Here is a 27,336-nt window from a genome sequence, read left to right as displayed (position 1 = left end):
TTCTATATTTATTACACTTATATACTTATTACACTTTACATACTTATTACACTTCTATATTTATTACACTTATATACTTATTACACTTTACATACTTATTACACTTCTATATTTATTACACTTATATACTTATTACACTTTACATACTCATTGCACTTCTATATTTATTACACTTATATACTTATTACACTTTACATACTCATTACACTTCTATATTTATTACACTTATATACTTATTACACTTTACATACTCATTACACTTCTATATTTATTACACTTATATATTTATTACACTTATATACTTATTACACTTTACATACTTATTACACTTATATACTTATTACACTTTACATACTCATTACACTTCTATACTTATTACACTTTATATACACTTTACATACTTATTACACATATATACTTATTACACTTATATACTTATTACACTTTACATACTCATTACACTTATATATTTATTACGCTTATATACTTATTACACTTCTATACTTATTACACTTTATATACACTTTACATACTTATTACACTTCTATACATTTTACACTTCTATACTTGTTACACTTCTATACTCATTACACTTCTATACTTATCACACTTTACATATTTATTACACTTCGATACTTATTACACTTTATATACACTTTACATACTTATTACACTTCTATACATTTTACACTTCTATACTTATTACACTTATATACTTATTACACTTACATACTTATTACACTTTACATATTTATTACAGTTGTGGTCAGAAGGTGATTGGTGCCTGTTGTGGCTGAAACCCAAGAATGCATTGGTGGACACCACTGGTGAAGGAGGCCGTCAAAATGAAGGAGGATCCCTTGCGGGCTTGGTTGGCCCAAGGGTCTTCTGAAGTAGCAGACAGGTACCAGGTGGGTTCGGGGAGGAGTTTGGGGAGTCTGTGGAGAAGGACTTCCGGTTGGCCTCAAGGAAGTTCTGGCAAACCTTCCAGCAACTCAGGAAGGGTAAGAAGGGCTTAGCCCAGGCTTTGTTCAGTTGGGCAGGACCAGGAGTTGAAATATATTTTGCCGGTTGAAGAACACTTTGAGGAGCTCCTGAACCCAGCAATCACATCCTCTGTGGAGGAGGCGGAGTCTGAAGACTCGGGGGAAGACTTGTCAATATCCCTGGTCACTGAAGAAGTCAAGAAACTCCTCAACATCAAGGTGCCAGGGGTGGATGACATTTGCCTTGAGATGTTAAAGGCTCTGGACATTGTTGGTTTTGTCTTGTTTGACATGATTCTTCAGTGTCAAGTGGAGGTCGGGGACGGTACAGTTGGAGTGGCAGACGGGGGTGATGGGGGGGCTGTCCAAGTTTGCTAATTCAGTCTACATGTGTTTTTTGGACTGTGGGGGTCACTGTGGGAGTATGGGGTACCAAATCCGTACCTGTTTGTGATATTCATGGACAGAATCTCAAGGCGAAATCATGGCGAGGAGTGCGTCTGGTTTGGGAACTTCAGAATTGTGTCTCTGCTTTTTGCAGATGACATGGTTCTGCCCACTTCCTCAGTCCATGACCTGGGAGCAGACACTGGAGCTGTTTGCAGCTGAGTGCGAAGCCCTAACTCTAACCATCGTGGTGAAGGGAGAAATGAGTTGTAAGACAAAGCTTTCGATTTACGGGCTGATATACATTCAAACCCTCACCAATGGTCATGAGCTCTGTGTAGCGACCTAAAGAATGAGATCACAGAGCGAGGCTGAGAAGATCGGAGTAGAGACGCTGCTCCTTCATGTAGAAAGGAGCCAATTGAGGTGGTTCAACATCTGATCAGGATCCTCCTGTCTACCTCCCTTTGATGGGCTTTCCAGACATAATCAACTGGGATGAGACCCTGAGGCAGACCCCAAACTCGCTGGAGGGATTGTATATCTGTCACTGTCGCTCATGCCCTGTAGTACCAGTCCTATCACATGACCATCACATAACAATCTCATGACCATCAGATGACCATCAGATGACCATCACATTACGATCACATGGCCATCACATGACATCACATGACCATCTCATGACCATCACATCACAATCACATGACCATCTCATGACCATCACATCACAATCACATGACCATCACATGACCATCACATTACGATCACATTACGATCACATAACGATCACATGACCATCACGATGACATCATAAAATCACATGACCATCACATTGCGATCACATTGCGATCACATGACCATCACATACCTGACCTGATAAAATAACCAACTGTTTATCCTAAACCTAGTTAAATTGTGTGTGTGTGTGTGTGTGTGTGTGTGTTATTTTTAGATACAGCTGCTGAGTGAAAGTGAGTAGACGAGGTCAGACCTGAGCTAATAAAAACTTTCACTTTGTTAGTTTTGTGACCTTTAATAACCTTAAATCACATGTTCACAGACTTGTTTATGTGAAAATTTACATTATATAAATATTTAGAGTTATAACTGATTTATTTAAATCTTTAGTTTTTAAGCTTGTTTAATTTATATTTGTTGATATTTATTATTGTAGTTTCCAGGTGGTATTATTGTTGTTGTTGTTGTTATATTATGTTACTATTGTTTGTGCTGCTCTCTCTCTCCAGACTTTAAGCTTGTTTGGATGTTTACGCTCCAGTTTTTGGAACGTTTTATTGTGTTTTCTGTTGAGGTGAAAAATGAGACGTTCCCATGTCTCTGTGTTGTCTAAACAGGCTTGTGTACGAAGTGTTGAAGTTGTTTAATGCTGCTGGACTGTGGATTTCTTTGTGAAGGATGACTAAACCGTTAGGCTCGGACTAAATGTCTAAAGGAAGTGACTTCATGTTGTCGAGCGCGTCGTCGCAGAGCCTCTCTCCGCTCTGCTGACAGCGAGCAACACAGCTAATGTTAGTTTAGAAAAGGAGTCTGTTCACATAAACTAACAACCAGCCTCAACACAACACAGACGGTCCGCAGAGAAACTGTCATGTTTGTTTGATGTTTAAAATGTTTTGTGAGTTGTTTTGCAGATGGTCAGAGAGCTGATGATGATGATGATGACGATGATGATGATGAAGGTATTTGGCAGAATGTCATCGGACAGTTGACTGTAAACACTGCAGATCGCCATGTTGCATCTGATGGAGGAACAAACCACCATTCAGTTTGGAATTATTGATATATTTGATATAACTGATCAATTATATACTTTTGATCCGACTTCAGCAGAAGACCTTCAGAGTCACATTCAAACAGTTGTCAGGATAAATAACTGCTCTGTGTAAACAGCAGCAGCTGATTCCAGTTTGACCTCTTTAAATTTGGCTGAACTGCTGCTGAGTGTGACACCACGACTGACTGGACGCCTCGCGGGTCAATGTGCTGACTGGACCCCTCGCGGGTCAGCTGGGTTTATTTCCTCCGTCCTGAAGCCAAAACAGTAACAGGGTTGAGAGGAGATCGTCTGCTCTGCCACAACAGATATCAGAGTGGTTTCTGAGATGTGTCGTAAACTCAAACTGACTCGACTTTGACCAACTAATCAAACATTTGGACCGGATCAGAACATTTATATGGTCGTAACATCTGCTCGTAACACTCAGCTATTAATAGAAACCTTCAACTCTTTATAACCACCTTTAACACTGATTCTTGGACCAGAACCAGTCTTCATCCCAGAACAGAACAGAACCAGTTCTCCTCCCAGAACAGAACCGGCTCTCCTCCCAGACCAGAACCAGTCCTCCTGATGAACTGAGAGTCATTAGCTGCCTTTAAGACTGAGCCGTGTCTGAAGTCTGAAGTGAGACTGGTCCGTCCCCTGAGTCGTCCCCATGTTCTTCATCATTGTGTCCAACATGTTGTTCTGCAGCCTCACAGACTGTGGCGACTTGTGAGGTTCTGATCCAGGTTTAGGTTTAGGGTGCCCAGCAGTTTATATTTGAGCTGATTGTACGCTGTTAGGAACATCAGAGAGATGAAGGGCTTCACGTGAGTCCACCAGGCGAGAGTCCACCAGGCAACATGTGAGTCCACCAGGCTTCATGTGAGTCCACCAGGCTTCATGTGAGTCCACCAGGCGAGAGTCCACCAGGCAACATGTGAGTCCACCAGGCTACACGTGAGTCCACCAGGCGAGAGTCCACCAGGCAACATGTGAGTCCACCAGGCGAGAGTCCACCAGGCAACATGTGAGTCCACCAGGCTACACGTGAGTCCACCAGGCGAGAGTCCACCAGGCAACAATTGAGTCCACCAGGCGAGAGTCCACCAGGCAACATGTGAGTCCACCAGGCTTCATGTGAGTCCACAAGGCGAGAGTCCACCAGGCAACATGTGAGTCCACCAGGCTACACGTGAGTCCACCAGGCGAGAGTCCACCAGGCAACATGTGAGTCCACCAGGCGAGAGTCCACCAGGCAACATGAGAGTCCACCAGGCTTTATGTGAGTCCACCAGGCAACATGTGAGTCCACCAGGCGAGAGTCCACCAGGCAACATGAGAGTCCACCAGGCTTCATGTGAGTCCACCAGGCTTCATGTGAGTCCACAAGGCGAGAGTCCACCAGGCAACATGTGAGTCCACCAGGCTTCACGTGAGTCCACAAGGCGAGAGTCCACCAGGCAACATGTGAGTCCACCAGGCTTCACGTGAGTCCACCAGGCAACATGTGAGTCCACCAGGCTTCATGTGAGTCCACCAGGTGAGAGTCCACCAGGCAACATGTGAGTCCACCAGGCTTCATGTGAGTCCACCAGGCGAGAGTCCACCAGGCTACATGTGAGTCCACCAGGCTTCATGTGAGTCCACCAGGCGAGAGTCCACCAGGCTACATGTGAGTCCACCAGGCAACATGTGAGTCCACCAGGCTTCATGTGAGTCCACCAGGCTACATGTGAGTCCACCAGGCGAGAGTCCACCAGGCTTCATGTGAGTCCACCAGGCTACATGTGAGTCCACCAGGCTACACGTGAGTCCACCAGGCTTCATGTGAGTCCACCAGGCTACATGTGAGTCCACCAGGCTTCATGTGAGTCCACCAGGCGAGAGTCCACCAGGCTACATGTGAGTCCACCAGGCAACATGTGAGTCCTCCAGGCTTCATGTGAGTCCACCAGGCGAGAGTCCACCAGGCTACACGTGAGTCCACCAGGCTACATGTGAGTCCACCAGGCGAGAGTCCACCAGGCTACATGTGAGTCCACCAGGCGAGAGTCCACCAGGCTTCATGTGAGTCCACCAGGCGAGAGTCCACCAGGCTACATGTGAGTCCACCAGGCGAGAGTCCACCAGGCGAGAGTCCACCAGGTTTCATGTGAGTCCACCAGGCCTCATGTGAGTCCACCAGGCGAGAGTCCACCAGGCTTCATGTGGGTCCACCAGGCGAGAGTCCACCAGGCTTCATGTGAGTCCACCAGGCCTCATGTAAGTCCACCAGGCGAGAGTCCACCAGGCTTCATGTGGGTCCACCAGGCGAGAGTCCACCAGGCTTCATGTGAGTCCACAAGGCTACATTTGAGTCCACCAGGCTTCATGTGAGTCCACCAGGCTACATGTGAGTCCACCAGGCGAGAGTCCAACAGGCTTCATGTGAGTCCACCAGGCGAGAGTCCACCAGGCTACATATGAGTCCACCAGGCTTCACGTGAGTCCACCAGGCGAGAGTCCACCAGGCTTCACGTGAGTCCACCAGGCGAGAGTCCACCAGGCTACACGTGAGTCCACCAGGCGAGAGTCCACCAGGCTACACGTGAGTCCACCAGGCTACATGTGAGTCCACCAGGTGAGAGTCCACCAGGCTACACGTGAGTCCACCAGGCGAGAGTCCACCAGGCTACATGTGAGTCCACCAGGTGAGAGTCCACCAGGCTTCACGTGAGTCCACCAGGCAACACGTGAGTCCACCAGGCTTCATGTTCATACAGACGAACCCTCAACTTGTCTCCCGTTTCACAGCTCGGTACCGCCCTCTGTGTGGGAGCGACTAGACGGACCTGGGTTCATAAAGATCGACATTTCATTAACAGAATGTGCGGTTCTGGTCTCAGTGTGGTTCAGTGAATCAGTGGGTCGAACAGATTCAGAAACTGTTCAGTCTTTTCGGTGTTTTTCGGATCGCAGGTTCACACATGAGCTTTGTACCGCTCCATTTGAACGCAGTTCGGCGTGACGTTGGTACCGAACAGGACCGCAGGTGGGATTTTATTTAAATCAACTTGTTGATGTGCGTCAAGGTAAAAGATTTAATTCATAATCTTTCTCATGAAATCGTGAATAAATCGTATGATGTGAGTTTTGCGTGTCGTTTCCTCCGCACAGCTCAGGACCAGACGACCGAGTAAAAGATGGACTCTTATCACATATATGATGTCTGCGGTACTGAACATCCGCCGAAGTGTTAACGGATATCTCGGGTGTACGACAGGCTTTGGTGTTCTGCTGTAACCAAGTGCTCCGTTTTCTAGTTTGGAAGTGAGCGTTAAAACGCCGATTTTTTTAAAGGAGTCTGGTTTAATGTTCCATCCGCGTAGGAGAGAGCAGATCCAGCGGCTGGCTGTGGGATCTGTTCTCTAACGTACTGAGATATTTTATTCAACAGATGTTCGACGGAAAAGTGCAGATTTTAGAGAAGTAGTCGCAGGTGGGAGGACTGAGTGTGCGCCGAACAGAAGACTGGACGCTGATCATTTGTTACATGTTTTACTTTAATCTCCGACACGTCGTTTTATTTGTGGATGAGCGAAGATATTTTTAAATTAGTGGAATTTTGAACGGAGTCTGGAGTGACGTTCACCCACCCGCCCCGGACAGATCGAGCAGGGATCTCCTTGGAAACGGTTGGTGACAGTGGGACCCCCCCCCCCCCCTCTCCTCCTCCTCCTCCGCCTCCTCCACCCCCTCCTCCCTCTGCTCTTCATCAGGGATGGTTGGTACTGAGGTCCGCCGCCTGCTCTGCCACTAACAACCAGCACCAACTGGGACATTTCCAGTGAGCAGATGTTCTCCAGCAGGATGAACCCGTCCAGCCTGCTGTTCGGACCGCTGGAGGAGCTGCAGGAGCTCGCTTTCATCGAGAGGCCGATCCGCAGGAGTCTCAAGGTACCTTTCACACCTCCTGCTGTGATTAACATGAAGCTGCAGATCATGTGATTAACATGTGTCATGTGAAGTGATGATGATGATGATGATGAAGGCGGTGGTGATGGGACATGTTGTGAGTCAGTGGGAGGAAGATGAGCTGCCTCCATGCAGGAAGCAGAGGGGAGACCCGCTATGTGCGCAGCATGACGCAGTTTCTGTCTGTCTGTCTGTCTGTCTGTCTGCAGTGAGACACACACACACACACACACACACACACAGCTGCTCTACCTGCAGTCAAAATGTGATTAACAATTAATGTGATCAGAATTTATCAATATATTACTTTTGAATCACTTTCTGACCAGTTTAGTTTGTAATAATATAAAATATATACTGTTTTCTTGTCAGTTCTGTTATGAACACTGAGATCTGAGACAACTTGTGTTATTATATATTTACACACGATTCATTTGTGTGATTTGTTCGATCTAACTAAACTAATCAGTTCAAGTTGACGTCTTTTTGTTTTGTCCAAACGTCAAAACGTTTCAGTTTAACATGAAATTAAAAAATCAGATTTTCTCACAGGAGAAGCTGAAACTCTACAAACCATCGATCGTGATGATTTAATTAAAGACTGTTGACAAATGAATGATGATATTCTTTTATTGTCAGATATTTAAATCAGCTGGTTTTTATAATCAGAAGAATTAACAATACGTTTTTTATGTCACATTTTGTAAATACTCTGAGAATAAACCAAACTTCACTCACTTTTTTTATGTTTTTAGAAACATTTGTGTCTGTCTGAAGTGGGCGGGGCATCCAGGTGAGCTGACTGTGACATCACAATGTTCAGCAGGGACTCGTTTCCTGGATTACCTCAAACTGATCAGTTTTACTGTCCAACTGATTATTGATCACTTTGTTATGAACATAAAGTTTCTTTGAGTCAAAACATTTTGTTCATATCAACAACACACACCTTCTCTCCTCCTTCTCCTCCTCCTCTTCTTCTTCTCTGCTTCTCCTCCTCTTCTTCTTCTCCTCCTCCTCTTCTTCTCCTCTTCTTCATCTCCTCCTCCTCTTTTTCTTCTCTTCTTCTCCTCTTCTTCTTCTTCTCCTCCTCCTCTTCTTCTTCTCATCTTCTTCTCCTCTCCTCCTCCTCTTCTTCTCCTCTTCTCCTCCTCTTCTTCTCCTCTTCTCCTTCTCCTCTTCTCCTTCTCTTCTTCTTCTTCTCCTCATCTTCTCCTCTTCTCCTTCTCTTCTTCTCCTCTTCTCCTCTTCTTCTTCTCCTCTTCTCCTTCTCTTCTTCTCCTCCTCTTCTTCTTCTCTTCTCCTCCTCTTCTTCTTCTCCTCCTTCTCTCCTCCTCCTCCTCTCCTCCTCCTTCTCTCCTCCTCCTTCCCCCTTTCTTCTTCTTCACACCAAAAACAGTGTGGGTGGAGGGGGCGGGGCTTGATGATGATGATGGGGTGGGCGGAGCCTGGGGTCCACATATGGGAGAAACCCCGACGTCATGACGACGTAGTCACACACCCTCGTCTCCTCCTACACACACACACACACACACACACCAGTCTGAATCCATCCAATCAGCTCTGATCCTATGTGTGTGTGTGTGTGTGTGTGTGTGTGTGTGTGTGTGTGTGTTTTATTTCTTATCAAAGTGAATAAACTCAATCATGTGAGACAATTCGTTATCTGACTCATCAGCAACATGCTAACTGTGGTGTGAATCTTTGGGTGTCTGACGATTCGATTCAGAATCGAAACTCGATTCAAACGATTCTCGATTCAAACATTGATACAGTGTTAGTGTGTTAAGGCAAATTATGGCATCAAAACAACACAGTTTGTTTAAGATAATGTGATTTTCAAACAAATTCCAATGATGTAATCACACAAAGACAAACATTAAAAAAGGCAACATTTATTCATGCTAAACAAATAAAAACTTACTGTACAAGAAATAACTCGCATAAATAAAATTGCCTAAATAAAAGCTAAGGCCAGCTGCCTTTTCTCCCAGAAGTTACACAAATAAACTGTACACAAATAACACAAATTGGTGTTTTGATTTTTCAAAATTAAACAAAAAATGATTATTGTTTTTTTTTTATCGGTTTTTGAAGTTTATGAATCGATTCAGAATGATGAGAATCACAATTCTTATGTGAATCGATTTTTCCCCCTAGCTAACTGTGCTAACCATGACTGTTCATTTTATGGACAGGTGTGACTCTAACTGACAGGTGTGACACTAATTGACACAGGTGTGACACTAATTGACACAGATGTGACTCTAATTGACACAGGTGGGACTAACTGACACAGGTGTGACACTAACTGACACAGGTGTGACTCTAATTGACACAGGTGTGACACTAACTGACACAGGTGTGACTCTAATTGACACAGGTGTGACACTAACTGACACAGGTGGGACACTAATTGACACAGATGTGACTCTAATTGACACAGGTGTGACTAACTGACACAGGTGTGACTCTAACTGACACAGGTGTGACACTAACTGACAGGTGTGACTCTAATTGACACAGGTGTGACTAATTGACACAGGTGTGACACTAACTGACACAGGTGTGACTCTAACTGACACAGGTGTGACACTAACTGACACAGGTGTGACTCTAATTGACACAGGTGTGACTCTAACTGACACAGGTGTGACACTAGCTGACACAGGTGTGACTAACTGACACAGGTGTGACACTAACTGACAGGTGTGACTCTAATTGACACAGGTGTGACACTAACTGACACAGGTGTGACTCTAACTGACACAGGTGTGACACTAGCTGACGCAGGTGTGACTAATTGACACAGGTGTGACACTAGCTGACACAGGTGTGACTAATTGACACAGGTGTGACTAACTGACACAGGTGTGACACTAGCTGACACAGGTGTGACACTAGCTGACGCAGGTGTGACTAATTGACACAGGTGTGACTAACTGACACAGGTGTGACACTAGCTGACACAGGTGTGACTCTAACTGACACAGGTGTGACACTAGCTGACGCAGGTGTGACTAATTGACACAGGTGTGACACTAGCTGACGCAGGTGTGACTAATTGACACAGGTATGACTAACTGACACAGGTGTGACACTAGCTGACACAGGTGTGAGTCTAACTGACACAGGTGAAGCTCCTTCAAACAACAGAGACCCCTCCTCTCACTGCGGCAGCCATTTTGTTTATGTGACTTTCTCTATAGACTGTCCTCAATGAATTTACTGCTACAAACATGTATCGCTAATAAATAAATGTTAATAGCTCAGGATCAGCTCTTCACTCAGGATCAGCTCTTCACTCAGGGTCAGCTCTTCACTCAGGGTCAGGTCTTCACTCAGGGTCAGCTCTTCACTCAGGATCAGCTCTTCACTCAGGGTCAGGTCTTCACTCAGGGTCAGCTCTTCACTCAGGATCAGCTCTTCACTCAGGGTCAGGTCTTCACTCAGGATCAGCTCTTCACTCAGGGTCAGGTCTTCACTCAGGGTCAGCTCTTCACTCAGGGTCAGCTCTTCACTCAGGATCAGCTCTTCACTCAGGGTCAGGTCTTCACTCAGGATCAGCTCTTCACTCAGGATCAGCTCTTCACTCAGGGTCAGGTCTTCACTCAGGATCAGCTCTTCACTCAGGGTCAGCTCTTCACTCAGGGTCAGGTCTTCACTCAGGATCAGCTCTTCACTCAGGATCAGCTCTTCACTCAGGATCAGCTCTTCACTCAGGGTCAGGTCTTCACTCAGGATCAGCTCTTCACTCAGGACTATCCTTAGCCTGGGTTAACTGTGGGTTAGTGCCGTACTTAAAGCTTCACTCCAATTTATTGTGGCATTTTTATGATACTTCGTATTTTTCTCCTTCCTGACAGTGTTGATGAGCTGCACTGTTTTTTTGTGCTCAAAGTTAAAACTTCTAAGCTGCTAAAATGGAGCAAAGACACATAACTGTGGTGGATGTGGGTCGTACGTCTTGTGTGTGTTCTGGGAGAAGACAAACACACTGGAAACACCAGCTGGACTGGAACTCCACAAGTTCAGAACTAACCCGTCTCCAGAGGAGGTCCAAAATGCCCTCGCTAAAGTCAGTGTTAGCTCACTGACTGGGTTTTCTCCCTGTCCCACCTCGTTTAAATGTGTTTGTTGTTTCCTGTCAGACAGCCGAAGAGATCGATCAGCTGACTGTGGATGAAGACCTGAACGACATTGAGAGAGCTGTCTACCTGCTCAGGTAAGAGCTGTCTGCTTGACCTGTGGTGTTAGAAACAAACAGCAGTCTTCAGGCCTCTGGATGGTTTTTGGATATTAATGACATTGTCACCATGTAGCACGACGTGGTAGTTTATACGCATCTGTAGCCTGTTGTCAAACAAAATGTTGGTCTGCAGCAGATCAGCTGGAGTTGAAACCGGATTAGTTTTCAGAGAGAGAAGACTCTAAAAGGTCACTGGTGGTCACACGTGATTTGTCCCGGTCAGGGTTTTTCACCCCGATCCGAGTCATTTAATATTTAGTATCTGCCGATGCCGAGTCCCGATCCGATACTTAGCCCTAACTCATATTTTGCTAGAATACAGCTGCATTAAGAGAAAGTTACCTGCATCCAAGCTGTTCCTTAATGGGTTTTTTATTTTTTTTGAAACGAAGTAAATACTTTCATATGGCTCTTTCTTCTTCCTCATATGCTATTGCAACATTGGTTTTCATTTGTTTTTTGTTTTTTAACAAAAACAACCAAGTAAACAAAGTCAGTAACTAAACCCTGATCCTCGACCACGAGACGGGCTGGTTATCCAGAGCGATGAATCCAGTGACCTTCTCTGTAATATTTGTGGCCATGTCGCTCTCGAGGATATTTCTCTTTCCTTTTGAAAGTATCAGAGTGTTTGTTGCTTCGGTGTCTTTGCCTGTATTGCTTGAGTGAACTCATTGTGTTCCTCTGAATGTTTGTTTTTTATGTGCCGTATCAAACTTGTAGTATTAAATGCAGCTCTTTTGTTTCCCCCTTGCGAAACGGTCGTATTGCAGTTGTCACATGTCGCCGTTCAACTGCTTTCGCTTTCTAATCTAAAATATTTCCACACTGCAGACGTTTCATCCACAGGTTTGCCAGAGTCACGTTACGTGCGCGTCTGCGTTCTGCCACAAATTGTGCTCCGTTTACAGCTGACGTAAAAATAATCGGGCTTGGGTCCACGTTCAAAATTGCCGATCCCGATCAGTGAAACAATGCCCATATCGGCACCGATCCCGATCCCGCAGATCGGCTCGGGACATCCCTCGTTTTTGTGGCTGTTCATGGCTTCACGCCGCTGATAGTTGTGAGTAAAAGGATTATGTTTTCAGACTTCAGTTGTTCGCCCATCCGATTCTCGCGAACACAATATCTCAGGATCACCTGGAGGGATTTTGGCACAAATGTCCTCTTGGACAAAAAGATGAACTGATTAGAGTTTGATAGACAAGGGTCAAAGGTCACTGAGATGAAACAAAACATCTAACAGTAACCTTACTGACAACATTTCACTAGAAACGTGTAATAGGGTAAAAAGAAGTGATTTAATAGAGCTGAGAAGAAAACAGAAAAAGGCAATATAAATGTAAGAAAATCTGTTATTAGTAGAACGGTTTCTGTTGAGGTGGAGGAAGACGTTTGTGGCAGTCCGTCCTCTGACCCACTAAACTCTGATTCAGTGAAACAGTCGTCTCATCCCAGAGGATCTAAACTAGTTCACTGAACTCATTCAGTGTCTGGGCTCAAAACTGCGACACAATTAGGACTGAAGCTGCAGGATCCAGAGATCCTGAACTGTAGAGAGGATTCTGGATATGAACTGATCACACCTGATATCACCTGAGAAACTTGTCTGACCACACAACTATAGGTGCAAGCCAAACAACAGCAGGGCATACAGCAGGTAGCTGATCACCTGAGAGCAGAGATTAGACTGTTCAGATCTAAATCCAGATGAGTTCATGTGCAGGTGTCAGTGGTAGAGTCCCTCAGGGTTTAATTTGAAGTGTTCTCACCTGAAATATATTTCCTGCTGTACCTGCTCTGTGTGTCTGTTGTCAGTGTGGGTCAGGAGGTGCAGAGAGCGAGTGTCATCAGTAACCTGCCGAGCCTCGTCCGCCAGAATCCAGCTGAGACGTTTCGGCGAGTCGTACCAAAGGTTCGGGTACGTACAGTGACATCAGTAGGACAATATGTCAGTAATGTCAGTGTGAAGGCAGTCACAGGTGGGCAGGATGTGGACAGTCACTCAGGTGTGTTGTACAGGTGTGTCAACAGGTAATCTGTCCTGTCTGTCTGACAAAGGAGGTTCTGAACGGAGCTGGAGCAGAAATCCAGCTGGCAGCAGCAGCGTCATTTTTAACCATCCTGCAGGATGACATCATCCTGATCCACACCCACACCTACTCCATCCTGAAGACGGTCCTGCTACACCTGAACCACCGTGACACAGGTAACAGCACCTGAACACCTGAACCTCAGACACACAGGTAACAACACCTGAACCACGTGACACAGGTCACATCACCTGAACACCTGAACCTCAGACACACAGGTAACAACACCTGAACCACGTGACACAGGTCACATCACCTGAACACCTGAACCTCAGACACACAGGTAACAACACCTGAACCACGTGACACAGGTAACAGCACCTGAACACCTGAACCTCAGACACACAGGTAACAACGCCTGTTGATGTTAGTGCTGAAGTCGATGTTGACTTTGACGTTCATGTCGGTGTCGGTGTCGATGATGGTGTCGGTGTCAGTGTCGATGTCGATGTCGATGTCGATGTCGGTGTTGATGATGGTGTCAATGTCGGTGTCGATGTCGATGTCGATGTCGATGTCGGTGTTGATGATGGTGTCAATGTCGGTGTCGATGTCGATGTCGATGTCGGTGTCGATGTCGATGTCGATGTCGGTGTTGATGATGGTGTCAATGTCGATGTCGATGTCGATGTCGGTGTCGATGTCGGTGTCGATGTCGATGTCGATGTCGGTGTCAATGTCGATGTCGGTGTTGATGATGGTGTCGATGTCGGTGTCGGTGTCGATGTCGGTGTCGATGTCGGTGTCGGTGTCGATGTCGGTGTCAATGTCGATGTCGGTGTCGGTGTCGATGTCGGTGTCGGTGTCAATGTCGATGTCGGTGTCGGTGTCGATGTCGGTGTCGGTGTCAATGTCGATGTCGGTGTCGGTGTTGATGATGGTGTCAATGTCGATGTCGGTGTCGGTGTCGATGTCGATGTCGGTGTCGGTGTTGATGATGGTGTCGATGTCGGTGTCGGTGTCGATGTTGATGTTGGCATTGTTGCTGTGTTTGTTGACAGTGGTGAGCAACGCCTGGTTGGAGACGCTGCTGTCGGCTATCAACGCTCTACCGAAGGAGACCATCAAACAGGAGGTACAGTGATCACACTTTTTGATCAAAACCAACCAGCTGTTAATCACTGATTATTGATCAATACATGTTCATGAATTTAAGGCGCATTTCTATTCAGTGCTGCTCTACTTCTTCCTTCTCTACATTTTTACCTGTCTCTCTCTTGTTACCTGTCTCTCTGCATCTTTGCCCGTCTCTCTAAATTTTTTTTCTGTCCCTACCTGTTTTTATACCTTCATACCCGTCTACCTGCCTTTGTCCTACATCCTCCTCATTCTGTTCATTTCTACCTGTGTAAACCCGTCTTGCTGTTCAGGGGATTTTAAATCCCAGCTGACTCAGTCTACTTCCTGTCTCTCTCTGTACCTGTCTGTCTACCTGTCTACCTCACTGCAGGTGCTGAACCCTCTCCTCTATCAGTCTCAGCTGTCTCACTCTCTTCAGGCTCGTCTGGCCAGCTGTCGCATCTTAGGGAAAGTCGCCTGCAAGTTCGATTCTCAAATGTGAGCTGTACACACTGTACTACACGGTGTACACACTGTACTACACACTGTACACACTGGGCACACTGCACTACTACACACTGTACGCACTGTACTACATTGTACAACACACTGTACAGACTGTAGTACTAGTAACAACACTATCAGCCACTAACTGTTTATTTAAAGAAACATTATATATTTACATTATATTACAACATGACTTCCTGCCAGGTGATGGTACGTATATACAGTATTGTGTATATTGAGCTCAGGTGTGTTGGCACACCTGGTCAGACACTAACAGGTGTGTTTCCTGTGTCTCAGAGTGAAGAAAGAGCTGCTGCCGTTGGTGCGTTCTTTATGTCAGGACGTGGAGTTTGAGGTCCGGGCCTGTATGTGCCGTCAGCTGGAGAGCATCGCCAGAGCGACAGGGTAAACATCAACAAACACTGAATGAAACAAACACAAACAAACGTCTGCTGAGGTGAGACAGTGTGTTACCTGTCACTCCCTCAGGGTGGACGACACCAGAACTGAGCTGCTTCCTGAACTGGTGGAGCTCGCGGAAGACGAGGAAAGCAGCGTCCGCCTGGCTGCCTTCGACACCATCATCAACCTGATGGAGATGATGGACGGTGGTGAGTCAGCATGCAGACCTGTGGTCAGTAAAAGTCAGCATGGTGTCAAACACGTACAGCTTGACACAGCCACACCGTCCTCCGTCAGCAGTCAGGTCTCTGTAAACATCCCCTTCCTCCTCTCTCAGACGACAGACTCCATGTCGTGGTTCCTCTGGTGATGTCAGTGTGCGAGGTGTCGTCGCAGGCTGACGAAGCTGTCGTGGCGTCTTTGTCATTCCAGTTTGGGAAGCTCTGCAACGGCCTGGCAGGTGATGAGTCGCTGTGTCTGATGAGTCGTTGTGTGTCTGATGAGTCGTTGTGTCTGATGAGTCGTTGTGTGTCTGATGAGTCGTTGTGTCTGATGAGTCGTGTCTGATGAGTCGTTGTGTTTCAGGCTCTCTGTCAGATGAGCAGAAGGGTCGGTTGCTGCAGAAGTTCAAGGTGCTGTGTGTCGCTGGACTGCAGACTGAAGGAAACCAGACTGACGGCACCGAGTTGACGCTGATCCGTTGCAACTGCTGCTACAACCTGCCGGTAGACACAGGAGCGCACACGTCTTTTAACCCTAACCCACACGATGCTCCCAGCTTTGCACACTTGATCAAAACAGGCTAAGCCCTCTGGCAACAATGCAAAAACTCACTGGCTGCACCTGACGGGATGAAGGCCACTCGTGGGCAGTGTGCTCAATGATTTCAAACGAAAACATAGCGGCTCGTTTGGAAACTTTCTGTTATGTTACAAAAACAGCTCAAAAGCTGCAGCTGCAGAATCTGTCCTCACATTAACACGACGACGTTAAGTGTCTGGGCTTTAGTTCAAGACAAAACATTAGTGTTTCACGAGCTCCCAGAGGTGTCACACTGTGCCAGGCGCCCCTGATTTGTATAAAGTAGCCAGAATTCAACTTCATGCAAATCAAGAGCAGGCAAAGCTTCGTCTCTGGAAACACAATGTGCCACTATACAACAATGCATTGCATGACTTTCTCCAGAGACAATGAATGGGAAGCGTGGAATTGATGGATCCTATGGACACATACTTTGAGTCTTCAACCCTCCAGACCACTGATGTCACTTCCTGTTCTCTGACTCTCTCTCTCCAGGCCATGGTGGTGTTTTCTGACTCGACACACTTCCTGTCAGAGCTCTACCCGTCCTTCTCCAGTCTCTGTTGTGACCCGGAAGTCAGCGTTCGGCGAAATGCTGCAGCCAGTTTCCACCAGGTCAGATAATAACCACAGTAACTCAGAGGAACAAACAACACTGCTGATTTATCTGCTCTCACCAGCAGAGGAGCTCAAAATGTAAAGAGTGTCCTGTCCTAGAAGCAGGAGGGTGATTACTGAGGGGAAGTAGCTGTGAGACCTGTCTGTGGACCATAGTGTTGGACAGACACACAGACATCTCTATCATCGGGTTCTGTCTCTTGTAGGGAAATGAAACTATATGATTTAAAAAGGATTAATTAAATAGGAAACACAAAACAGAAGTTCTTGAATTTTAAAGTTCTCTGACAGTAAATATGCAGATTTTCAGAATAAAAGCACAGCTCTGTACATCAGCCTGTGGTTTATAAGACTCTGGTCTGTCTTCTGTGATGTCTTATGATTGACACCGCCCCATTAGGTGGTGAAGCTGCTCGGATCAAACGTCCATCTGGTCCACAAAGAGCTCCTCGCTCTGCTGCAGGATGATGCTCTGGAGGTGAGAGGCCACACCCACCACCAACACTGCTCAACCAATCATGAGTGTAACGCGTTTTCATGTGGTTGACCCAGTCCAGATTTTGGTTTTGAAATGACAGAACATCGACATTTTATTCTTTCTTGATTATTTTATCCTGTAAGTTTTGTTTAACTCGACCCTGGCACGTATTGATCCTGCTCGTTGACATCAGCTTCCTCTGTTTTGTCTCAGATCAACATTCAGCAGCACAGATCTTTAGTTTTTAAGTTTGTTTTGTGGGTTGATGTCACATGAAGCTTTTACTGATGTTGATGTTGTTGTTGCTGAGGTGTTGGACGCTCTCATGAACCACCTGGAGGACACTTTGGAGGCGGTTCTGTCCAGAGGAGAGAACCTGACACTGGACAACAAGGTGGGAAAATAAACCGCCACCACAAAAAATAGTTAAAAACATGGGTTAATTTTCCTCTGGTTCCTCTGTGTTCTCCTCTGTGTTCTCCTCTGTGTTCTGGTCTGGTTCCTCTGTGTTCTGGTCTGGTTCCTCTGTGTTCTGGTCTGGTTCCTCTGTGTTCTCCTCTGTGTTCACCTCTGTGTTCTCCTCTGGTTCCTGTGGTTCCGCATTAGTTCCCGGAGCTGCTGTCAGCCCTCCTGTTGGCGGAGCAGAAGGTTGGATGTTCTCTGCGTTGGCGGCTGCATGAGAAGCTGCTTCAGCGTTACAGCTGTCTAGCCAGACTGTTGCCTGGAGAACTGCTGCACCAGAGCTTCTCCCCTCGCATCTTCGTCATCCTCACCACCAACGTCAGCATGACAGCACACGAAACGACACAACAATAGGACATGAAGGGCAGGTGAACAGACAGGTAACCTCCTCTCTGGTTGGTGTTGTTGCAGAAGGTGTTGCCAGTTCAGAAGGAGGCAGCTCGAACATTCTGCACGTTCCTCCGTTACAACAGGAAACAGGAGCAGCGACAGGAGATGATGGAACGACTGATCCAAGGTTAGGATACTGCCGTCCTTCAGGCTGTGACTGTTCCCGTCTAAGAGAGGCAGTAGCCCCATCCTCACTAGGGATCATGTGCCGATGTCTGCACCGTCCTCTATGTGAAAGCTGTGGAGAGGGGGGACAGTTTCGCTGAGGCTCTGATCCGCCTCCGGAGGTAAAATCAGAGCCGCAGCAGAGGCGAGCGGTCGTCTATGTGAATGGATAAGCCGGAGGCGCAGATCAGGGGTGTGTCGGTCTGATGGTCCTCACAGTTTGACAACTAAACAGGTCCTTCACTCAGCAAATAAAAGAGAAATGACCCACAAAGCAACGTTACAGGACCAAACAACAGTAACGTAGTAACTGGTCGTGTCTTTGGCAACTTATGTGAGGAAAAAAATACCACAGTTATACATGGAGAAGTGTCGGTCATCCTGTCTGTCCTCCTGTCTGTCCTCCTGTCTGTCATCCTGTCTGTCCTCCTGTCTGTCCTCCTGTCTGTCATCCTGTCTGTCCTACCGACTCTTTGTCACATTTCTGCCTGAAAAACAGCGTCTGTCCCCTGCAAAAAACTTTAATTCACCATGTGTTTGTCTCCTTCTACTATTGTGTTGTTGTAGTTACTGTTACTGTACTAAAGGTGACGGTCAGCCCTCCCGACCGAGACTTCAGTGAACTTTCCCCCCAAAAAACGCCTCCCTCCCCTCGAATGAGAGTCAGGCAGCGTCCTGTTTACTGATGCTGATTATGTAATTATGTAATTTAGAGCGAAAAATGCAACTTTGTGACTTTCGAGGTTGTTTGGTGGGTCAGGATCTCAATCACGGCACCTTATAACAGCATCATACGATTATAAATAGTCAGCTGGTACATGTTTAGGTTAACAGGAGGACACCGGGGGAAAATTGTTGAAAAAAACAGATAGACATCAACATCATGATGTGTACCGTCACGCCTCTTTTGGATCCGCGGCGCCGGCGTGCTGTATGAATGGACACACTGGTGCGGCTTTACGTCCAGGCTGCGTTAGTCTGTGTGAACAAACAAATGTGGAGAATTGGCGAGCCTTCGCTGCGGAGATAATGTGGAGTCTCTTGCGACAGGACCTTTTGATGGCTGTCAGACAGATTGTTGATGGGTCATCTCGTTTCATCTTGTGTTTCTGATCTTCAGACCTGGCTCAGGGGCGGAGCTACTGGAACCGTCTGAGGTTCCTCGACGTTTGTGAAACAGCCACTGAGGTTTTCTCCAGGAAATACTTCAACAAACACTTCCTGATCCCGGCACTTGAGCTGGTCCACGACCCAGTCGCCAATGTCAGGTAGCTCTGACAGCGTTCTGTCCAGTGTGGCAAGTAAACTCAACTGTCCCTCTGACATCAGAACTAACATCTGTCTGTTCACTTGTCTGTCAGGTACAAGCTGTGTCAGTTGTTGCCCAGACTGCGTTCATCACTGCGCCTGCCAGCTGACAAGCAGCTGCTGCAGCAGCTCGACTTCTGCGTGCAGAAACTCCTCTGCAGAGAGAAGGACAAGGACGTGGTGGCAACCATCCGCAAGGTAACATCTTCTCCACCTGAGATCTTCATGAGCTGCCATCAGGAGACTCTATATGTCTGAAAAAAAAACAATCAATGATGGACTAACTGTGTTCATCATGTTTTAGACAGTGTTGGAACTAGACAAACTGGACCTCACGGAGCCTGTAAGCAGTTTTTTTTCATAAAGGACTAAACTGTAGAATTAAGTTGAGTGTTTTGTTTCACCACTGATGTTCTGTTTGTTGTCTTTGTAGTTTCACAAGAGGCAGGAGAGGGATTTACTGGACCAGAAGAAGGAGAAGGAGGAGACTCTGCTGCTGGAGATGGTGAGTCTGAACCTGATGTTCAGTCTAAATCTCTTTGTCTTGTTTAATTGACGTCTTCTCTGTTGTCAGGAACAGCTGGAGCGCCAGCAAAGTGAAGGGAAACTGAACTCTGAAAAACATACAGAGAGAAAACGTGAGCAAAACATAAAGCTTGACATGAGCTTAACATGACGGAAAAGGAAAAGTTCTGTATCATTTTGTCTAACTAATTTAGTCTTTTTTTGACAGGAAGAGACAGTAAGACCAGTTTATCTGCTACCAAATCCATGTCTGTGTCCTCGTCTGGAGCCACCTTGTCCTCCTCCGGTAAGACACAAGCTGTGTGAAAATGTTCTCCTTGTGAACCATCGTCTGATCTTGAATCTTCTCAGAGACCTTTTCAGCACACCCTCCATCAAATCTTTCATAATTGTCATTTCTGTCCTAACAATTCATCAAATGACAATATTATGTCAGGTGGACCCAAACACAAATGAAAGATCATTTTCCTCTGTGTCTGCTGGATGTGGAAATAAGCAGAAATTCACCAAATCAACTTCAATGGTGATGTTAATGTTGTTAGTTATGAAAACAGGTCAATTAGGTCGGGTTTAAAAACTGTAGAGAAACACAGTTTTATGTCCTGCATGTGACCATTGATATTTAAGATTTAAGATTGTCTTTATTTATCCCACAATGGGGAAATTCACATGTTACAACAGCTCGAGGTGCAACAGCACAAGTAAGAATCAGAAAAATATGCATAGAAATATTTAATAGAAAATAAATAGAAAAACACAAGATATTTACAAAAGCAAACAAATGAGTGGAAAGTGATTCTTCAGGAAGTGCCTGAGTTGAACAGTCTGATGGCTGTGGGGATGAATGATCTGCGGTACACTCCTTCTTACACAGTGGGTGTAAGAGTCTGCTGCTGACAGAGCTGCTCAAGGCTTTCACAGTCTGCTGCAGGGGGTGAGAGGTGTTGTCCATGATAGACATCAGCTCGGCTAACATCCTCCTCCTGTCATAAAACGTTTGTAGTAATGTCCTCTGCACCCCAAAGGACCTCCTCAGGAGATGGAGGCGACTTTGGCCCTTATGGTACAGGGCATCCGTGTTGTCAGTCCAGTCCAGTTTGTTGTGTAGGTGAACACCCAGGTATTTGTATTTCACCACCATCTTTATGTCCAAACCCTGGATGTTCACTGGTGTGATATGTGGTGTCTTCCTCTGGAAGTTGATCACCATCTACTTTGTTTTAGTGGTGTTTATATGCAGGTGGTTGCATTCACACCCGTTAACGAAGTCGTTGATGACCCACATCCAACAATGCACAGAACACAGCACCTGGCCCAGACAACATCTGCGGCCGCGTCCTGCGGTGCTGTGCAGAGCAGCTGGGGGGCGTGTTTCAGCTCCTGTTTCTCCTGATCTATGGAAGCACTCCACAGTGGTCCCCATCCCCAAGAAGAGCTCTGTGAAGGCTCTGAACGACCTCAGGCCTGTGGCTCTCACTCGTGATGAAGGCTATGGAGAGGGTCATAAAGAACCACATCATCAAGGCCACTGACCCACTGATGGACCCTCTCCAGTTTGCGTATCGTGCAGGCAGAGGAGTTAATTATGCTAAAATATACATCCTGGACACTGTACATAAGCACCTGGAACACCCCAACACCACAGCCAGACTCCTGTTTGCAGACTTCTCCTCTGCATTCACTCCACCAGCCTGTAAAACAGGACCCGCCTGCAGAGCACTGTCAAAGTCTGCTCTAAAATCATCGGACTTCCGGTCAGAACACTCTCAACCGTGTGTGAGCAGCAAACACTGAGGACGGCTCAGGATCCTACAGAACCCCTCACACGCTCTGTTCCCAGTGTTTGAGTGGCTCCCCTCAGGACGCCGGCTCCGCTGCCGGGCTGCAGGACTCAGAGGAGGAGAACAACCTTTGTTCCCAGAGCTGTTCAACTCCTCAACTCCCAACCATCCCTGCCCCGATGCCTCCCTGCTCTTTTTAATTTTTTTTTATTTATTTTTTTTAAAACTAGCTGACTGTTCTGTGTTGTATAGCTGTTAAGTGTTGTGTTGTGTTGTGTATAACTGCTCCACGTGCCTTGCCTTGAATTGCCCCCCGGGGACAAATAAAGTTTTTTGAATTGAATTGAATTGAATGCAAACTTTTGGAGGTGACAATTCACGGTGTTGTGCGTGAAGTCCGATGTGTAGAGGGTGAAAAGGAAGGGAGAGAGCACCGTACTCTGAGGGGCCCCCCTACTGCGGAGAACCACGTCTGAGACACAGTCCTTGAGTCTCACATACTGTGGTCTGTTGGTGAGAAAGTCTGTGGTCCATGCAGCCAGGTGTTGGTCAACTCCTGCCCTTCCAGTTTCCCCCTCAGAAGTGCCGGCTGTATTGTGTTAAAAGCACTGGAGAAGTCAAAAAACATGACCCTCACAGTGCATCCAGTATCTCCAGGTTTGAAAGTGCAGTAGGTAGATGACTGTGTCATCCACCCCAATTCCGGGACGGTAAGTAAACTGAAGGGTCCAGTGTTGTGCTCACCTGGGGACGGATGTGCCTGAGAATAATCCTCTTCATGGTCTTTATCAGGTGACAAGTTAAGGGGACAGGGCGGAAGTGGCCAGGCTCTTTGGGGTGCACAGACTTTGGAACTGGCAGCACGCAGGAAGTCTTCGACAGGACAGGGACTCTCTCGAGAGTCAGGCTCAGGTTGAAGATGTGCTTGACCACCTCACAGGGCTGGTCTGCACAGTCCTTTAACACTCTGGAGCTGATGCCATCAGGGCCTGTGGCTTTTCTCATCTTCATCCTCGTCATTTCCATTCTCACCTGCTGAGTTGTCAGGGAGAGGGGGAGATGGGGGGAGGGAGTGGTGGAAGGCTGGGGGAGTGGGGGATGGTGTGGAGTCATGGGAGAGGGGTGTCGATGAAGGAGACAGGTGAGGCGGGAGAGCGGAGGTTGTTCTTGAGAGGTGTGAAGGGGGGTCAGGGTGGGTTGAGGGGGGCGAGGGGCTGGACTCAAAACAACAAAAAAGTCATATAGACTATTTGCCCAGTCCTTGTCTCCAATGTCTTGCTCTCTCCCTTCACCTTTTCCATGACCAGATATCTCCTTCAGTCCTCTCCAGACATCCCTGGTGTTGTTCTGCTCTAGCTTCCTCTTGTAGCTGTTTTCCCCCTTCCTAATTTCCTGCCTGAGCTCCTTCTGGACTCTCCTCAGTTCCTCTTTGTCCTCTGATCTGAAAACCCTCCTCTTTTCATCCAGGAGGGTTTTGATCCCAGAGTTCACCCAGGGTTTGTTGTTGGGAAAACACTGTACTTCCCCGGAGGGCACAGTGTTCTCCACACAGAAGTGTATGTAATCTGTGATGCAGTCTGTCAGGCTGTTGATGTCATCCCCATGTGGGCTGCAGAGTGCTTCCCAGTCTGTGGTGTCAAAGCAGTCTCTCAGCCTTTCCCGGGCCTCCTCAGACCAAGCCTTCACTGACTTTTTCTGTGGCGGATATTTATTCACCACATGTATGTAGTCAGGTAGCAGATGGACCAGGTTGTGATCTGAGTGTCTGGCGCAGAGCCAACAGCTGATCGTGAGTGTAAACAATGGAGCCGTGGCTAAATGGCTCGCCAGCTTAAGTTTTTGGGAGTCCGATAAATAGGGAGACTGCTAAAGTTATAAACTGACCATCCATAGTTCCTCACTTGCAAGGTGGGTCAGTGCAGCAGAAACAAAAACTAAAGAAATCTAAACACACTTAAAACACTAGAACGATAGCGTAAAAGACGGAGCTGCTGTAACTGGCTGCCGATCTTGCGGCGCCACTTTGGGTTTGTGTTGTGTTGGGAGTGTGGTTTAGTTTGAACATTTATGGGACAAGTTTGGTATGTACCTGACCGAAGTGGATGTAACATGCTCAAATCTTACACTGAGTACAAACCATGATGATGACCATGATGTTTGTTCTTTGTACAGGTAAAGAGATGAGGAAGGCTAAACTGTCGCGGAGTCGGTCCCTCAGCAGTCAGCCAACGACATCTAAATCCACCAACTCAGACAGACCTCTGTAAGAACCTTCTGTCACTTTCAACTGTTACTTCAAGAATCTCAGGGTCTTCTTCAAACGTTAGGATTATGCTAAACTGGACTATTGTAGTTCAGACCTGATCCCGAATTCAAGCTATGGATGCACAGTGGATCTCTGAACCAGTCCTCAGCTGTAGACTGGTCTCTGTTCCAGTCCTCAGCTGTGGTCCTGTGGTCTGTGGGTGCTGGCTAAAAGAGTGAGATGATGGATCCACGCAACTGAAGTTTCCTTGTCAAGGTGTCTGGACTCAACCTTAGAGAGAGAGGGGGGAGCTCAGAGGAGAATACATCAGATCCCTGGACAGACCCCAAGGCAGATCCCTGGGCAAACCCATCAGACCTCTGGGCAGACTCATCAGACCCCTGGGCAAACCCATCAGACCCCTGGGCAAACCCATCAGGCCCCTGGGCAGACCCATCAGACCCTAGAGTAGACCCATCAGACCCTAGAGTAGACCCATCAGACCCTGGGCAGACCCATCAGACCCTAGAGTAGACCCATCAGACCCTGGGTAGACCCATCAGACCTCTGGGCAGACTCATCAGACCCTGGGTAGACCCATCAGACCCTGGGCAGATCCATTAAGCCCCTGGGCAGACACTTCAAACCTTTAGGCAAACCAGGACACACTAGATAATTATACCCCACTAGACCCTGGGTAGACCATAATGGGACTGGGAACATGACAAAATTCTCCAGGAAGGCTTTTTTCAATTAAACAGAAATGGTATTTTGTGCCTCCTTTTTGAGCCTTTCCACCTCATGCCTGATGAAGATCCCTTTCACTTAATCTCTTCTGAACTATAGTAGTGTGGTAAAATGGAAACATGCTTGGTTTTGTGGAGGTCTATTGGTTCATGTCTGTCATCTGTGATATTCAAAAGTGGACAAAACAAGGTTCAGGTGTTTGAATGCTTTGTGTTCTGGTTCTGTGTTCCAGAAAAGTGAAAGAGCTGAGCGGAACATCTGGACCTGGGAAGTCCTCCATGATATCAAGTAAAGGTACCGCTTCCTTACACACAGTAGTAGTAGTTTTTAGGGAGGACACTCCATGTGATTGTCTTTATTCAGACATCACTTGTGTTTTATAGACGACTCCTTGAGGACCGCCCACTTCACTATGGCAACCCAGTCCACCCCCTCCATGCCGGTCCTGATCCGCAGCAACACCACGAGCCTCCTTGACCGGGCCAGCACATTGGACCATAGAAGCAGTACCATGGAGCACAAGACCAGCACCCTAGACCAGAGAGATCATAGAACCATTACACTGGACCACAGAACCAGTAACATGGACCACAGAAACAATATGATGGAGCAGAGAACCGGTACAATGGACCATAGAACCAGTACCTTGGACCATAGGACCAGTACCCTGGACCAGAGAGACCATAGGACCAGTACCCTGGACCATAGAGACCATAGGACCAGTACCCTGGACCAGAGAGACCATAGGACCAGTACCTTGGACCAGCGCAGTAAAACAATGGACCGGGGCTGCGGGGTGAAGGACAACCAGTCCAGAAAGCTGTCGATGTGAGTTCCTGTTAAAATGTTCTAGTGGGAGAACTCTATAGGTTAATGATCCCACGTGGTTTTTATGGTGCTGGTACAGTTTGTAGCCCCTCAGACCAGGTCAAGGTCTGCCCCCTTAAACAAAGCTCTCTCTGACCAATCACAGGGGTCTTCATGAATCAATATTTATGTGGTCCCTTATCTGAGACAATCCTGCCCATGGATCCCTCACCCACATGAATTCAAGGAGGGTCTGACAAACCCTCTGGATTATACATTTAAAAATGTTGACATTTGGTCTCTTGTGGTTCTACTGGTTTATCCCCTTCTTAATCCTGGCCTAACCACATTAGCCTTGTAATTCTTTAGCCCAGACATTAATCTGGCGTTGGCCTTTTTAAACTCTGGTTTAAACTTTAGTTCTACTTATACCCAGTTTTGGTCCTATATTATCTCCATTTATCCTCCAACCAGTTAACTTTTAATCTAGGTTCCAGTTTATTGATGTGTTGTGGTCTAATCCCATTAAAACCAGTTTTTGTTAAACTCCACATTTACTCTGGTTTAGGCTTGTTTAATGTCTGGTTAGTCTTAGTTAAATCAATTGTATACTCTGCCTTAGCTCTTCCCTTTGTTTGATCAGATTTGAACCTGATTTAACCTGAGCTATAACCTAGTCTAATCCTGGATAATCCCCATTTTGTCATGGTATTGTTTAATCCACGCTGTTTTCTGGTTTAAACTGGTTTTAGGCTTCTTTTAACTCTGATTTTGCTTTAGTCTAGCTTTACATTTACCCAGATTTAGCCCTAGATTAACCTAGTTTAATTCCCCGGATTCAGTCCATTTTTTTCTGTTTTAGCTGTGCTCGTACTTTTAGCCATTGTAATCTTGCTTCAGACCTGTTATTGTCGAGCTCAGACCTCATTCTGGTTTAAACTTGGTTTTCTCTTGTTTTAGCACCGACTGTGCTTCAGTTCAATCCTACGTTTTCCCTGTTTTAGCGCCAGATTATCAGTATTTAATACTGTTTTAATTCTCGATTTAATTCTGCTTTTTGTTTAAATCTGTCAAATTTCTCTCCAGAACAGAAAGTCAGATTTGAGAGTTCACTGTTTTCAGATGATATATGTGCTGTTTTCTTTTTTTTATTCACAGAAACAGGAAGTCAAACTCTTTTAGTGTCCAATCAGGGCGAGACTGAAGATGATGTCATTATACCTCCACTGGGCCATCAGCCAATCAGCAGTCAGGGAGTGGTGTCCATTCAAACAGCAGCTTCACAAGTAAAAGGACGAATAATGCTTCAGAAGATTACCAAGAATGCAACAGGACATCATCTCTTTAGAGACAGTGTGACCTATTTTCTGAGCACTGTGCGTTCTAATGAGCTCACCCTGTCACCTGATTGGTTCAGTAAAGTCACATAAACAAACTGTTGGTGTGTTCTTATTGGTTGGTAGTTTCACCTGCTGACGTGATTGGTTTGGTAAATGCTCACATCACAAGACTTAACTCGGAGGTCTAACAGGTTTGTATGTAATTGTTCGATGCGTCGATTGTTTTGGAAACTGGGATGT

General features: G+C 46.4%; 1 protein-coding gene across 6 annotated transcripts; it reads left to right on the top strand.

The window, feature by feature from the left end:
• The first annotated feature begins 5,753 nt into the window (after positions 1–5,753).
• ppp4r4 (protein phosphatase 4, regulatory subunit 4) lies at positions 5,754–27,192 on the top strand. Of its 6 annotated transcripts, none has more exons than XM_084376764.1 (26): positions 5,755–6,193; positions 6,921–7,098; positions 11,268–11,341; positions 13,187–13,289; positions 13,391–13,577; positions 14,463–14,536; positions 14,912–15,018; positions 15,325–15,432; positions 15,517–15,638; positions 15,767–15,889; positions 16,015–16,154; positions 16,726–16,845; positions 17,249–17,326; positions 17,637–17,720; positions 17,933–18,106; positions 18,200–18,305; positions 19,464–19,611; positions 19,705–19,849; positions 19,956–19,994; positions 20,085–20,156; positions 20,226–20,289; positions 20,385–20,462; positions 24,130–24,220; positions 25,182–25,243; positions 25,333–25,777; positions 26,915–27,192. In XM_084376764.1, the coding sequence occupies exons 2-26, from the start codon at positions 6,997–6,999 to the stop codon at positions 26,958–26,960; spliced, it is 2,892 nt and encodes a 963-aa protein (XP_084232890.1). In that variant the 5' UTR covers positions 5,755–6,193; positions 6,921–6,996; the 3' UTR covers positions 26,961–27,192. The 6 variants fall into 6 exon arrangements, with proteins under 6 accessions (XP_084232893.1, XP_084232891.1, XP_084232890.1 ...); XM_084376763.1 differs by having other exon boundaries at positions 6,319–7,098; XM_084376762.1 differs by having other exon boundaries at positions 5,755–6,233.
• The last annotated feature ends 144 nt before the right edge of the window (positions 27,193–27,336 follow it).

Source organism: Pagrus pagrus (genome assembly GCF_965226575.1).
Source record: "Pagrus pagrus genome assembly, chromosome: 16".
Lineage (NCBI taxonomy): Eukaryota > Metazoa > Chordata > Actinopteri > Spariformes > Sparidae > Pagrus > Pagrus pagrus.
This window is presented reverse-complemented; position numbering and strand designations above follow the sequence as displayed.